The 14,987-nt window shown below is 38.3% G+C and overlaps 1 protein-coding gene across 2 annotated transcripts in view; it reads left to right on the top strand.

The window, feature by feature from the left end:
* The window catches only part of LOC111858279 (cathepsin B-like), a 54,006-nt gene extending 40,666 nt beyond the window's left edge, over positions 1 to 13,340 (top strand). The window contains exons 1-10 of one of the 2 annotated variants that reach the window (XM_023839904.2): positions 3,765 to 3,903; positions 5,727 to 5,850; positions 6,226 to 6,311; positions 6,640 to 6,754; positions 8,993 to 9,108; positions 10,589 to 10,674; positions 10,787 to 10,930; positions 11,656 to 11,772; positions 12,169 to 12,297; positions 12,406 to 13,340. In XM_023839904.2, the coding sequence (XP_023695672.1) occupies positions 5,728 to 5,850; positions 6,226 to 6,311; positions 6,640 to 6,754; positions 8,993 to 9,108; positions 10,589 to 10,674; positions 10,787 to 10,930; positions 11,656 to 11,772; positions 12,169 to 12,297; positions 12,406 to 12,482 (993 nt within the window). In that variant the 5' untranslated portion in view covers positions 3,765 to 3,903; position 5,727 and the 3' untranslated portion in view covers positions 12,483 to 13,340. Of the gene's footprint in view, positions 1 to 3,764; positions 3,904 to 5,726; positions 5,851 to 6,225; positions 6,312 to 6,639; positions 6,755 to 8,992; positions 9,109 to 10,588; positions 10,675 to 10,786; positions 10,931 to 11,655; positions 11,773 to 12,168; positions 12,298 to 12,405 lie in introns of those variants that run through there. The other variant, XM_072698859.1, reaches the window with a different exon arrangement.
* The last annotated feature ends 1,647 nt before the right edge of the window (positions 13,341 to 14,987 follow it).

Here is a 14,987-nt window from a genome sequence, read left to right as displayed (position 1 = left end):
TGTCCCCCTCACATTCCATAATTATTTGTTTGGAACCCCCCCCCCCCACACACACACACACACACATTTAACATAAAATAATAGTTTTATGCCAGTGTGTCCCCCCCCCCCCCCCTTCTGACGCCCATAGATATAATAGATAACACATATTAATCCATAAATAAGTTGTAAAGTGTGATTAAGGCAGTGCACCGTGGGACAAAGCAAATGTACCGCAGCTGAATTGCTTGATTACGTGTTTCGTCACATTTAATACATTAGTATTAAGCTTCAGTGTGTTGCCCCAATGGCATGTAATATGGATACAGCGTACTAATTAATGACTGTTAGAGAGAAAGTTATTCTGAAAATGTAAGGGGTGTGCATTGTCCCCCAGGTTCCCCTGATCAAGGCAAACTTCAGCTGGAAGCTAGAAGCTTTAGCTAGAAACTTCCCTGGTCAGCGTGTTGGTGGAATAGCGAAAGTTACTTAATTGGATGGGTTGGTGACATTTTATGAACGCGAAATATGTGTTGCATACATCGATTCCTAATAAAAGTACACTATTATAGAACTACAAAGATGCAATTCCATGCTGTAAACTGGCTCCAGAGCTTCCCGCCATATTGCGATGTTCTGAAGCGTCATGGAGTGGGCGTGCTCAGATGGTTAAAGGCGTGTTCACTCCAAATTCCAGCTGACCAATAGACGTGTAAGCTACTAAGGCCCGCCCACCCGTTAAAACAGTGCCAAAAGTCAGAAGCAAAAAAGCATTCCAAAAGCAAAAAAAAATTCCAGAAGCAAAAAAAAAAAAATCAAAAGCAAAGAAAAACATTCCAGAAGCAAAACAAATTAGAGAAGAAGGAAAAAAATATATTTTATTCGACTTTTTTGATATTTGGAAAACATATTTTCATTCTGATACTTAATGATTTGCTTGCGGTTTTCAAAATTTTGATTAATACTTTTGGCACAAAATTAACTCTATAATGATGTCATGATTCAAATGAGCGCGCGACAGGGGGGAACCGAATTTCCTGGAACTCCTGTAATCTGTTGCATCCCGTGTGAAAATTCCTTAATAAGCACATACGAAATATGTGAGTTATGTATTTAGCTAATGGCGGAGAGCGAATGAAATTGAATTCTTAATATCGTCGAATTTCATCGATAACATCATACGTTAAAGCACCTACTGTCATGACCCGATCGTCTGCTCCTTCCGTGTGCCGCGCCCCCTCGTTAAGCTCGCGTGGACTCCCCGTATGTGTCATCAGCTGTTCCGAGTTGTTCTTCGTTAGTCCACGTCAGCGTATGTCTCCCTAGTTCTGTCATTGTATTGTTATGCTGTTTGTTCCTTATGCTCCTTCGTGTGTCTATTAAATCCCTTTATTTTACCCCAGTCCTTATGTCCTTTGCCTGCTTCCCTGGTCCGTGCCTTGTTAGTCATAACACCTATAAAGTTAATACTGTCATTGAAAAGCAATGAAGCTCACACTTAATGGCAAGCCAGCAGCTGGTAACAGTTAGGTGAGACGTTTCCGACTCTAGCACTGTCAACATTTTGAAGTCGAGACAAGTGTATGCAACACTTTTATTAACTTGCAATTACCCTGTAGGGCTTGCAAACTGCCCCAGCTGACACGAACATATAAAAACTTGAAATCTGAAACGTGAGTTTTGGAGTGCTGGCTTGAAAACCTTTTTAACACGTGCTTTACAAGTTGTTAATACATTGAATTACTGCTTGTTGGCCCTGCCTAACAAATTAATTAAAAGTACAAACCTCCAATTTGTTCATTTTCCTTGCTGCTGTTTTTTTGTGTGCAAAAAGATGTGTATAGCTATTTAATTTCCGTCTATTACAGTCAAATAAGAACTTTACGGAGCCCTTGAAGTTGTTATAAGTCTGCAGGCAAACAGCAGTGTTGCCAACTCTCAATCTCACATCTGGCGTGACGCTCTTGCAAGAAATCTTATGGCACACACACACATATATATATATATCAGTGGCGGCTACTGGTCTGTCAAATAGGGGAAGCTCATTTTCGGCCTACATCATAAAATTGTCTATTTATTTAAAAGTAAATTCTGCCCTACGTTCCTTTTCAAGAAAATGGTCTGTGACCCTGTCGTACCAACTAGGCGTCTTTTCCAGTGACTTGACCAGTGTCCTCGCAATGGCCAGCAGAGCTAGGCTGCTTAAACGGCCTTGGCCCATTGTGTTTCGGGTGTAGGACTTGAGCCGCTTTAAACAGGAGAAGTTCCTTTCTACACCTGCAGATGTAGCTTCATTTATTGCATGCTCAACCCTGATCCTTCCCATGCAACTTAATCTTGCACATGCACTCACATGTTCATTGCTCTTTTCATGTCTTTTATATGCCCTGTCAAAGTTAGACAGATCTCCAAACCCCACCTTTGACCAAACAACACATCCGTGAGATGGTTTCATCAAGAGGCATGGCCAGCAGTACATTTTATTTGTCACAGCACTTCCAGTCAGCCAGCTAACTTTGTCATACCAGGAGAGCTGAAAAGACCTGTTATTTTTCCCTATCTTTTGCACTAAATCAATCTTAGGTGTTGATCTGCCCTGCTGTTTAATTCTAAGTTTTTCCTCGTAAGGAACACTTTCAAATGGCTTCGCCAAAATCAGGTCGACAATATTAGCACTGTCTGCCATCGTGTGCAGTTTCACCCACGACGCTAGCCTAGCCTAAGCCTACTATATGAATGAATGAATGAACGATCTAAAAAATATATTAAACTCTGTAAAAGTGAAACAAGGAATGTGGTGTATAATTGTGTGAAATGTATGATGAAAATCAAGCAATTTCGCCAAGCAAATATAAAGAAATAGGTTGCAGCAGTTTTTATTTCGACTGAACTTGAGAAATCCGCGATGGGACTGAGCGCGAAATCCGCGAATAGCTTCAGCGATTCCTTATAGTACAAAATCGCTGTCAGTCAAAAGGAGATGCAATCTTTCGACAGACCCTCCAATCATCACGCAGAAGCTCGGAGTCCAGGCCAGCCCACTCCTCATTTGCTCCTCATTCACCCCCAGAGACGCTGAGCGTCCATGGGCGGGACATAATCGCAGCGTTTATCCAATGACCGTCTATTTTCAAAGCACTGAAAAAAACGTTCAAAGCAGCCGCATTGAAGTCAATGGACGCTGGGCTTCAACGGGGAAATGCACTGTGACGCTACGGGAATGTATGAGAAGAAAATCAAGTCAGCCGACCTGCTATATCTAACTGATTCTGAACGAACTCGTATTTGAGATGAACGTTTTCTAACGCATTTTTAGTCAATAAAATGTTAATACAATAGTACATAATTTGACCATTAATTTTGTGACATTATAGGGGAAGCTGAGCTTCCCTTGCAGTCTTAAAGAAATCTCCACTGATATATATATATATATATATAAATTGGCTACATCAAAACGTTGTGGTAGTTTGCAAACCCTACTGACTATTTACAAGGTCATAAAACTGCTACATACGTGTAAATATATGTGCAAACAAGTCTCTAATTTAACATCTCACTCTAGCCAGCTGCCCAAAGTTGGCTACCCTGCAACACGCGAGTGAAAAATTCACTGCATTTGCTACACGTAACAATAAAACAATCTACGAATCCTAAAGACACAGTGGGAAAGGCCGAAATACCATTAAGATAAATTCCATTATGCACTTAACGTACCTAATATGACATCTGATACAATTAAAGCGACAGTAACAAAATGCAGTTAGTGAGCCTCCATGGTCACATGACCACAACGTTATGGGTTCACGTGTTCAGTCATGTGACATCTACTGACTCTCCGAAAGATAAACTGGAAACGGAGCTGGTACGGTCAGTGCCTGCCTGAAGCTGCCCTATGTTACAGTAAAACTATCAGCATCGATACAGGTACAGTACAATAGCCAGCCGTGATTGTTGTTACAGTATAGGTTTGTATAGTTATATCGTACTTTACGGATTAAATTGTAACGTGATTTTAGAAAACGTCACGCAAAGTTTTTTTTGTCTGTTTTTAACTTTAATAGCAAACGGCTGGACGATCTGACATGTTCTTCCATATGGGGTTATTGTTGTTGTTGTTGTTGTTGCTGCTGCTTGTTTATGTATATGGGTTTCTGTAAATGGGTATTTATAGAAGCAATTAAGTGCGTGTTATGGGTTGAAACTGCAGGGCACCAGTAGCTTGAACCAGCCAGGTGCACTTTGCCTAGAACTGATATGTAACTATTTTCTATGGATTTATTTGCAGAGGGAGTAGAATTGCTTCACTAAATTTTTAATAAACCTGTGTTTTAGAAGATTGGATTGATAGGAGGCTCACTGTTCTCTATACTGATGTGTTTTGAAAACTTTTCAATTGCATATAGATGTTGCCACTTTCCGAAGGATGTCCAGAAATAAAAGCACAACAGCACAGAAAGAACAATGTAATTGATTAAATGAAGAAATATGCAGCGTGGGGAATTTTCAGGGTCATTACGAAAAGGTTTTTTGTTTGCCTTAGAAAAACTTCAAAAATTTTCCCTTTCATTGAGTCTCAAAGTGGTGCTATCCACACATGATTGTGGCAAACTGTTTATGCAAAGTAGAGTTTCTCAGAATTGACTCATGTAATCATTAACCATATAAATCTGCTATTTTCACTTTCTCACCCACAAGAGGGATTAGCTAGATTATTGTTATTGATTTTTAAAATTATTATTTGATGTTTCCTTTAAAGAAACAAGTCTTATTTTTGTGTTACCTTCAGTTTAACAATATTACTTACTGGCAATATTCATCTTTTCCAATCCGTAATTGAATAATGCAGTTTATTATATACCTACTGTATTTCATAAATCCCTGCTACTAATAATCATTATAGTAGTATTGTTACTGATAGAATGTGTCTGGTTGATTAAACTGTACTCTGAAAAAGGCATTTTCAGATGGAAAAGCTCTAAGCAGTTCTAGCATAATTATTTCGTCTTGTTTATAATATGCACCGTAAATTACAACTGATTATAGTTTGACTCTGGATGAATGTAATTCTATACATCCCTTCCCCCACTGCCCTGGTTTTCACAATTGTCATCAACTGACTGTTGGTTGCTTGTTAATGTGTCAAAAGCATCTGGGTAAATTTGTAACAAAACATAAAAACCCCAGGTGATCCATCCATCCATACAGGTACACAATTATACACCTGCACCCTTTCATTTTGGTGGAACACGTGTATAGGTATAAATGCAGAGATTTCCATTGTTTTTGACTAGAAAATGATGTAAACAAAATGTTGATTCCTATCCATTTATATTATTTGTGTATTATTAATATTCATATGTTTTATTTATCCACCCATTTTATAATTTAAGTTCATAATGTAATATTGAACACAAAACTGACGTGCATTCTGAAACGGATATACACACACACACTCACACCCGTACTCCATGGCAATTTAGTTTCCAGCAGCCTAACTGTATGTTTTTGGACTGTGGGAGGAAACCAGAGTACCAGAGGAAACCCCCACAATACGAGGAGATCATACACACACAAAGATTATATTGTCTCGTTATGTAACACATTTTGTTACTGTGACCCCTATTTTCTTTAGGGTCTTCAAAAGATGAAACTAGTGACTTTTGAATTTATTACAACAATGAAATGTTTAGCTTGATAATGTGACCCAGCAGTAATAGCAAAAGATATTATAAACATCTCTCTTTCAGAATGTGGACCCTTTGCTTGCTCTGCTTGCTGTCGGTCCAGTCCGTTGTCTGGGCTGAACCACACCTTCTTCCACTTTCAGAGGAGATGGTGAACTATATCAACAAGGCCAACACAACATGGAAGGTGAGCCCAGATTATGATGGCAAAATCTTGACCCCTGACCTGCTTTCACTGGCTCATCGTTCCTGGAATCATGGACTTCCATTGGGTTCAATGCTGTTTGTGAAAACCAAAGGATAACATTTATTAATGTAAATATCTGTTTTTTAATTCCACAGTGACTTGTATTTGCCAAATAACATGCTCTCAAACAGCATGTTGCCTGAAATATTTTGAGAAAAATTTGACCCTTTTCTGCAATTTAATTCATCATCAGTTCATAGGTAGACATGTCACTTGTTTTATCTGACTCTTTTTCTGCAGCACTGAGCTAACATGTCCTATGCAGAGTATGCAATGTAACAAATCGTCCAATTATTTTTGGTTTCACACATTAAGGCTGGCCATAACTTCCAGAATGTTGACTACAGTTATGTGAAGGCCCTGTGCGGAACGTATATGGATGGCCCCACGCTGCCAGTTTTGTAAGTGTCCTTTATAGACTGTTCCAGAGATGCTGGGTGAAGCCTGACCCTGCTTTTTAATCCCTTGTTGTTCACTTGTTCACTGCTTTGGATATAAAGCATGTGAGATATAAATTATGTTGGGCTGGAGTTACTGGCTTGTGGTTCAATACGAAGTGCATGGATGCTTCTGTATTTAACTGTCACATTACAGTGTTGTCCTTGCGAAACTAGAAACCCAATTAAGGGTTTATGAGACCGACATTAACTGTTTCATAATTTTACGTGGGTCTGATATCGAAAGTTTGCCACATGACAGTCTGATATTTTTTTTCTCCTGTCATCACAGGGAAGAATATGCCGAAGACATAAAGCTGCCTGAGAACTTTGATGCCCGGGAACAATGGCCAAACTGCCCCACTATCAAGGAGATCCGAGACCAAGGATCATGTGGTTCCTGCTGGGTACAATCCTGACCCCCGACACTCTTTGACTTTTGGTGATAGTAAGGCTTCGTCCACACGGACGTTAGAAATGAACGCCCTCTGAACGCCATACGTGTTTTTCCTGTGGTTTGTATCTGCGTTCGATTGGCGTTTCACTGGTGTTCGCTTGACGCTGTTTAACACCAGCCTGACGCCCAATCTGTAGTTTTGTGTATTTACCTGTAGGGGCAGTAATTACTCTGTCCAGAGTGTTTACACATGGGTCATCTTGGTTTATAGTTCTGCATTGAAAACATGGATCCCTGTTCTTTATTAAAACTTGCATTCGACATTCTTCTTTTAAAAATCCTCCTGATATGGCGCTGTAGGCAGGAGAGGAACAAACATCGCCGCCGCTACTGGGTTCACCCTCTTACTGCGCAACGTCAGATCAAAGGGACGTTTTTTGTGCTTTTTGAAGACATGCAAAGATTTCCGCAGAAGTATATTCTGCTAAGGAAATGTCCCACAACACTGGTCTCTGTTCCACTTCTTGCACGAGCTGGGCTGGATCAATGTCCAACATTTTCTGTAAAATGTGGTTTCTCGCAGTTGCCGTACAGAATCATGGGACATATTCGGTCCTCCAGAATGCCAATCGAACGCCATGTAAACACAATAGTGTCATTTTCCTCGCGTTTGTCGGGATTTTGACGCCAAGAAAACGTTGCATGCAGCGTTTATTTGACACCACCTGAACGTGTAGCCAGCCGAACGCCGGTGCTGAATGCCCGTCTGGACTCTTTGATTTGCTCCATTGAGCAGAAAAACGGTCGGCATTCAGTCGGCGCTCACCTGACGCCACGAACGCCAGAAAAACACCAGGTACAGACGTCCGTGTGAATGAGGCCTAATACTACCGGCTCTAGTCACAGTTCTTTGTCCACAGCTAAATGTGCTTGCTTGTCACACAGTAGAGCATGATGTGATATGTGATTATAATCTTACATCTGTGGAATTAGTGACTGGGCTGACACCTGGCAGATGAAATTTAACATAGACAAATGTAAGGTACTCCATGTAGGGAGCAGAAATATAAAGTACAGGTATTTTATGGGACCTACTGAAATAAAGGTAGCTGATTATGAGAAAGACCTTGGTGTGTATGTTGATGCTTCCATGTCTCATTCTCGCCAGTGTGGGGAAGCAATAAAAAAGGCCAATAGGATGTTGGGGTACATCTCCAGGTGTGTGGAGTTTAAGTCAAGGGAGGTAATGCTAAGATTATACAATTCCTTGGTGAGACCTCACCTAGAATATTGTGTACAGGTTTGGTCACCATATCTTAAAAAGGACATAGCGGCCTTAGAAAAGGTGCAGCGTAGGGCCACAAGAATGATTCCTGGTCTTAGAGGAATGTCATACGAGGAAAGGTTATTTGAGCTAAATCTGTTCAGCCTCAAGCAAAGGAGACTGAGGGGGGACATGATCCAGGTCTATAAGATTCTAACAGGTTTGGATGCTGTTCAACCGAATAGTTACTTCAGCATTAGTTCAAATACAAGAACTCGTGGCCATAGGTGGAAATTAGCGGGAGAACATTTCAAACTGGATTTAAGGAAGCACTTCTTTACACAGCGTGTAGTCAGAGTATGGAATAGTCTTCCTGATAACGTAGTGCAAGCTGAATCCTTGGGTTCCTTTAAATCAGAGCTAGATAAGATTTTAACAACTCTGAGCTATTAGTTAAGTTCTCCCCAAGCGAGCTCGATGGGCCGAATGGCCTCCTCTCGTTTGTATAGTTCTTATGTTCTTATGTTCTTAATACAGGAAACAGGCTACATTAACATCATTAAACTAGCATCTGTACCTACAGGTTATTGTGCTACGTTGTGTTTTAAGCAGTTAGATAATCAAGCATAATGTGTGGGAATTTCTTTTTATATGTTTATTGTGCAGATGAATGGAAGAAAGCAGAAGAAACTACTGAAACCTTTATGGGCACTTGCATTATCTGTAGAATAAAAATAAAATGAAATTATAAATGAAAATTAAATTAATTAAAAATAATGTGATCTGTACAGCCTATCCGATCCTTTCCTTCTGGGTTTGGTTCATGTATAATGTACATGTGCATATGCGTATGTCAGTTGCATCATTGACGTCATGTCTGTGTTCTGTGCTCAGGCACAGTTAGCAATCATTCTAGATGCGTACTGTGTCCAAATCTGACTAACCGCGCTCTGGCCGACATAACCAGTGTGTCTCTGACGTCAGGCCTTCGGGGCAGTCGAGGCTATCTCCGACAGAGTGTGCATCCACAGTAACAGCAACGTGAGCATAGAAATCTCCGCTCAGGACCTGCTGAGCTGCTGCCACATCTGTGGATTTGGGTAGGCATGGTCACGGTCTCCTTCTCGCCGAGGGATAGGTCTGCTGTTATGAGTGTTTTTTGGGGTTTTAAAATAAGGCTGTTCTCAAGTCACGTTATTTTAGATTTTAATTTCGGGTAATTTGAACAGCTAGTACAACATTTTTTTACCACACATTAAACTGAACCTTGAGTGGAAGGCTGCTAAGCATTCATGCTTACAGCCTGGACCAAGACTATACTCACTGCTTGTTAGTGCAGGAGGGCAGAGAATATACAAAATACAAGTTTTATATTGATTACCTGTAATTGTTTATAATTACATATAATTGCTTAAACATATATTCTGATTCATTGTATTAGTTTTCTGTCATTTACCTGCGTGTGAGACATAGATCATTACATAGATCACTTCTATGTAAGTCCTATATGAAATAGGCTACGTCCCATTAGGCCCGTCATGATAATTATGTTATTGACTTATTGCACGATATATGAGCATAACCTCTGATTTTGTTCTGACCATAATATTGGCAAATTGTGTTTATATACAAATTAATGTCCTGACCATCCTAGCTAGTTGCACTGCTTCTGCCCTCTCATATGCTCTCTCTGTCACAAGCGTGGCTCAGGGCTGATTCATATTTCATGTGAATGCAGTGCCGAACTGTCTGTTCTGAATACTCAGACTTCTAACACGAATGTGCCAACAAAAGCTGCTTTTAAAAATCGTGTTTATAAAGTGTGGTATGGAAGTTATAAGAAAAAAAATAATAATTTTGGTAAAACTAACCATGCATTATGTACTTAGAATATGCAAGGCAAGGTAATAATCATTAACAAAAACATTTCCATAAATAAAATAAAATCAGATACAAAAATAAAACAAAACAACCATAACTAATCAACAACTACAAATACTGATCCCAACCAAGATAAAATAAACATTTTATAAATGTTATACTTCTCATTACCGTTTTTAAAATACTGTTAAGCTAAAGTAATGACTTGTTTTTCTTTGAGGCTCTACTGCAGTGAACTTGAATCACATCACAACATTTTGTAGTAGCCAGCAAATCTTACAACTTTCCATCTATCCTTAGAAATAAAGTTACTAAAACCTAAAGTAAAATGTATAACAACTAAATAGATTTGCATCTTTAAAATCTTTAATCATTAGTCTGACTTCTTTCTGACTTTCCCTTACTGTAATGTTGGAATATTTTTGAGGTCATCGCTCTTTGAAAGGGTGTACTTGTATTTGTGCTATTATATTATCATTGTATCAGTGGCATAAAATTATCTTAAAATGACAATAATATAATTTATTTAAATTATTTCTGGGGCAATATATCATCCAACATAAGTCGTTATCATGACAGGCCTATGTCCTATTTTAAATGTATTAAATGCATTATGTTTTATCCTAAATGGACTGTGTCTCATTCTACTCATATGTGTATAATATGGTTATGTTTTAAAAATGCAGTTTTTTTCTTCAGGTGCCATGGAGGATATCCTGCTGCAGCCTGGTACTATTGGCGGAAACGGGGTTTAGTGACCGGAGGACTGTATGATTCAAATATAGGTGAGGATCCTTGTAAACTCAGCCACACAGGATGCTGTAGCTGAACTGTGTTCAGATTGAATTTTATAAAACAAAATGTTTTCCAAACAATGTGGCTATTTATATGCTTTAGGTTGCCAGCCCTACACCATCCCCCCGTGTGAGCACCATGTGAGTGGCTCACGGCCGCAGTGTAAATCTTTAGAACATACACCTCACTGCAAGTCCCAGTGTGAAGCTGAATACAAGAATTCCTACAAAGCAGATAAACATTATGGTAAGGCTTAATGCATGTGTGACTCAATGCAACTGTGGCCTCACACTTCCAGGGTGGTGGGTCTTGTTACTACATGTATGTCTTTGTTTGGCGTTTGCAGGTGTGCATTTTGTTGGGTTTCCTCCTGTAGTGACACAACACGCAGTTAGGTGGATTGGTGTCTCAGAATTGTCCTTTGATTGGTGTGCAAGTGTGTATATAGAATACAATACAATGCCTTTTATTGTCATTGCACAGATGTTCACGAAATTTAGTAGTGTGTCCCCTGAATAGTACATACAGTATTAGACAGAATCTTTAAACAGATTCAGCACATGCAAATGCTCTGAATATTGAACTACACACACATAACAAAGTAAAAACACAAGCATTAATACAAACCAATAAAACATTAAGTGCCTCTGTATCCATGTACCTGGCATTCTGTCCAGGGTGTCTCCCTGCCTCATGCCTCTGCTTCCTGCGATTAGGCTCCAGGTCACCACTGTCCTGCACTGGTATTATGATCTTTGAAAAAAAATTATATTAATAACTCTCCACTTCAGGTAACCATAGGTCATGAGCCACTTGGTATGCATTAACTTGCTAAAATTTTGAAATTCTGCATTACTTATTATTTTGAGTCATATAAAACATGTTTTTGGATAAATCTAGTCATTTTCTTTACGTAGCATTTAAGCAGTAACTACAGTGCCGTTCTGCTTCACACTTCACAATCACTGCAGGAATGAGCGCATACCATGTCCGATCTAAAGCGCAAGCTATAATGGCAGAGATTTATAAAAACGGTCCAGTGGAGGGTGCCTTCACCGTCTTTGGCGACTTCCTTCTGTACAAGACTGGTGAGCTTTCATTTAGTAATTACCTGTGTAAATGTTAAAGTACCTTGAACTGTCAAAATATATTAAACATCTTGTTGCTCTGTTAAGGGGACAAAGTAATTAAGCCATATATATCACTGATGACCACTGATGGTGTGTCTTGTCGACATAATAAGTTTTTTTTCACCACAATTTCAGACATATGTTTTCCAATAAGTGCATTTAGGAGTGAAAGTATCTCTGAAAAATAAGTGTCAGCTATGCCTTGGGTGTGTTGTCACAAAGTAATTTAAAACAATACTACAATAAATAAATTTATATAAAATTTTCTGATGTAGCACGATGTTAAATACTCAAGTTTCAGGTCAACAGTCTGTAGTAACTTTGAGAACTTAATATCCCTTTCTTCCATTGAAGGTGTGTATCAGCATGTACATGGTTTTCCAGTGGGTGGTCACGCCATCAAGATTTTGGGCTGGGGTACAGAGAATGGCACCTCCTACTGGCTGTGTGCTAATTCTTGGAATACTGACTGGGGTGACAATGGTAAGATCCAAATGTGAGGCTGTATGCTATTCTCAGTTTCTTTCTCTGCAATTCTGTTTTTACAAATATAGTGATAGGTTACCATTTAATTGATTTTCTTTTTTTTAGGATTCTTCAAAATTTTAAGAGGAAAGAATCACTGTGGGATTGAGTCGCAGATTTATGCTGGAATTCCCAAAAATTAGAAGCGTATCATAACTGTATTAAGATGTTCAGTATTAAATGTTTTTAAAAATGTTAAGTCTGGAAAAAAGGTTACTTTTTTTTCCCCCCAACATGTAGAACATGTTCTGATAGCTTGTTGTTGTTCATTGATGAGTGTATTGGTTTTTAAGGTCAAAGTGTCAAAAAACACCACTGATATTTGTTTAATATACAGTTGTGTATATAATTATTTACAATGTCTCTGCAATGGGAATACCTTTTTAATGAATTTATTACTGTCCTTTCATACAAGCAGTAATATCTGTATACCATTTAAGTATCAAATTTTACTTTTTTATCTCAGGGAAGTTATCATTTTAAGTTTATGGAAGTAATAAGATTTCTTTAAATTTGTAAAAAATGTATACAGATTATTTAAAATTTCTCTACATGAATTTTCAGTATATTTGGATATCAGTTGAAATGTATATTAAATTGACCTAAAATATCCTTTGGAAACAAAATAGAGATGTCAGAATGTAAATGCTGCATATTTCTAAATTTGATGCAAATACTGGCAATCACTGAATTATAAACTTAATATGTTATGGCTACAGAAGTAATCTAAACTATAACATAGATTGTTAAAAAAAATATTACCAAAGGAATCTATAATGTATATTCTTAAAAATATATAAATATCTTCTTGCCAGTGAGATTCTGTGGACTTGGTGTTGTTTAGCTGAGACCGAAATGTGAAGAAATCTTTTTCAGCAATAGCAACCGAGAGCTAAATTGCTGTTTGTTTGTCCTTTGTTATATCTAAAGAGGCTGTTATGTATTTTTGTTTTGCCTGCTGTATAACAAAGGTATTAATAAACATCCCATTTCATCCCCCAGTCTGTCATTCTGGATCTGTTCCCTGTCCAAACAGACCGTCATGTGTTTTCCATAAATTCTATTCAGATTTACAAATACACAGTCAGTCTTATGAACTATTTTTTTTTTTTTGTCATCCAGCGTGAAACTGCACATAGCCCTTTTTGTGTCCTGTATCAGATTACTATTTAAAGCAAAACCAAACATCTTTTGTCCATGAGAGAGGTTTATACAGCTTTAAATTGATGCTTTTCAACTTGTATGATGTGGTATGGACTTTTCAGAGACTCAGAGTCACTGCTAAGTTTAATGGCTGACAAAACTAATTGCATCAAACAGCTGGCTGGCTGTTGCCACAGACTGGATCCGCTTGACCAGCGTGCATTTTGATAATTGTATGCATATTTAAATAAGCAATTTAACAAAGATAGAATAGCTAACACCATCATGATCATCACCGGTTACAGTGAGGAACCAGGAATAAGAGACAGAGGAACTGAAACTCTAGAGCTGCTGGCTCTAAGAGGAACCAGTGACTTTAGACCCTAGTGAGAAGTTGGCTGAGAAAAAACTTGATGCACAAAACTACTTCGTCATGACTTTCAGACTCGCCAGAACTTCCACCATGTAAGCAGCAGCTCACAAGGCTCTTCTCACAAACTCTAAGAGAGGATTCTTCCCTACCTTCTTTTTTCCAAGACCCAGGTAACATGAGATCCACACAGAATGCTTGACTGGCGGCGATGTCTGTGTTTGGCCTTATTTGAATGGTCTCAGTCTTAAAAAAATCCTTGACTCCTTGTTAATTTTCCAACTGGCCATCAGGCTCTTCATAAATGACAGGTGGTTTGAAGATGGACACTTATAATTTCATTGTTATAGCTCCTGGAAATAAGTTATTTTACATCATTTAATCTAGTCATTATATTCAAAGGGACTCCTGGTCTTGTTTTTTTTTTTGGGGGGGGGGGGGGGATCTACAGGGTAGCCAGGTGATTCAGGATTCAGCAACAAGTATCATATCGTGTTCACGGATATCTCTTAAGTGGCCTGAAAGTGAACCCTACAGAACATCACAGTCCAGAATGGACAAATTTAGCTTAAAGAAAGAAAACAAGAGCCAAGAAATGTCTCATTAAAAAAGTCAGTTTTAATTTGAGGTTTAGTTAACTACAAGGAGAGATCTACATACATATACATGCATATTTGTAAAAACATAGAATTCATTATATACAAGATTCAAGAGATCTTTATTGTCAACCCTTCAATACACACACACACACATATATATATACATGCACATTAATTGGACAATGTACTTCACAAACTACATACTGTACAAAACAAAATGCAAATACAAAAACATGACACTGCAAATTATGTGTATATTGGATGTAAAACTGAATTTAAAGTGCAGACAGTGCAGCACATGCATTTTTATGATTAGACAGCTACCATGAAAACGTAAATTGCCTTCAAACACCATTTTTTGTTAGTATAATTAGATTGTCAAACTGAAGATAGAACAAACAATGTAACAGGAAATTTCTGTTCCTTAAAATGTGTCATACTTATGAATACACATACATATACATCTTATATACTCTTCTCAAATGAGTTGTTTTATTTTCATGCCTAGCAAATGCATGTGTCACATAGTTAAACTT

The sequence above is a fragment of the Paramormyrops kingsleyae genome, chromosome 14, assembly GCF_048594095.1.
Source record: "Paramormyrops kingsleyae isolate MSU_618 chromosome 14, PKINGS_0.4, whole genome shotgun sequence".
NCBI lineage: Eukaryota > Metazoa > Chordata > Actinopteri > Osteoglossiformes > Mormyridae > Paramormyrops > Paramormyrops kingsleyae.
Note: the sequence above shows the minus strand (reverse complement) of the source record. Positions and strands in the feature narration are given on the sequence as shown.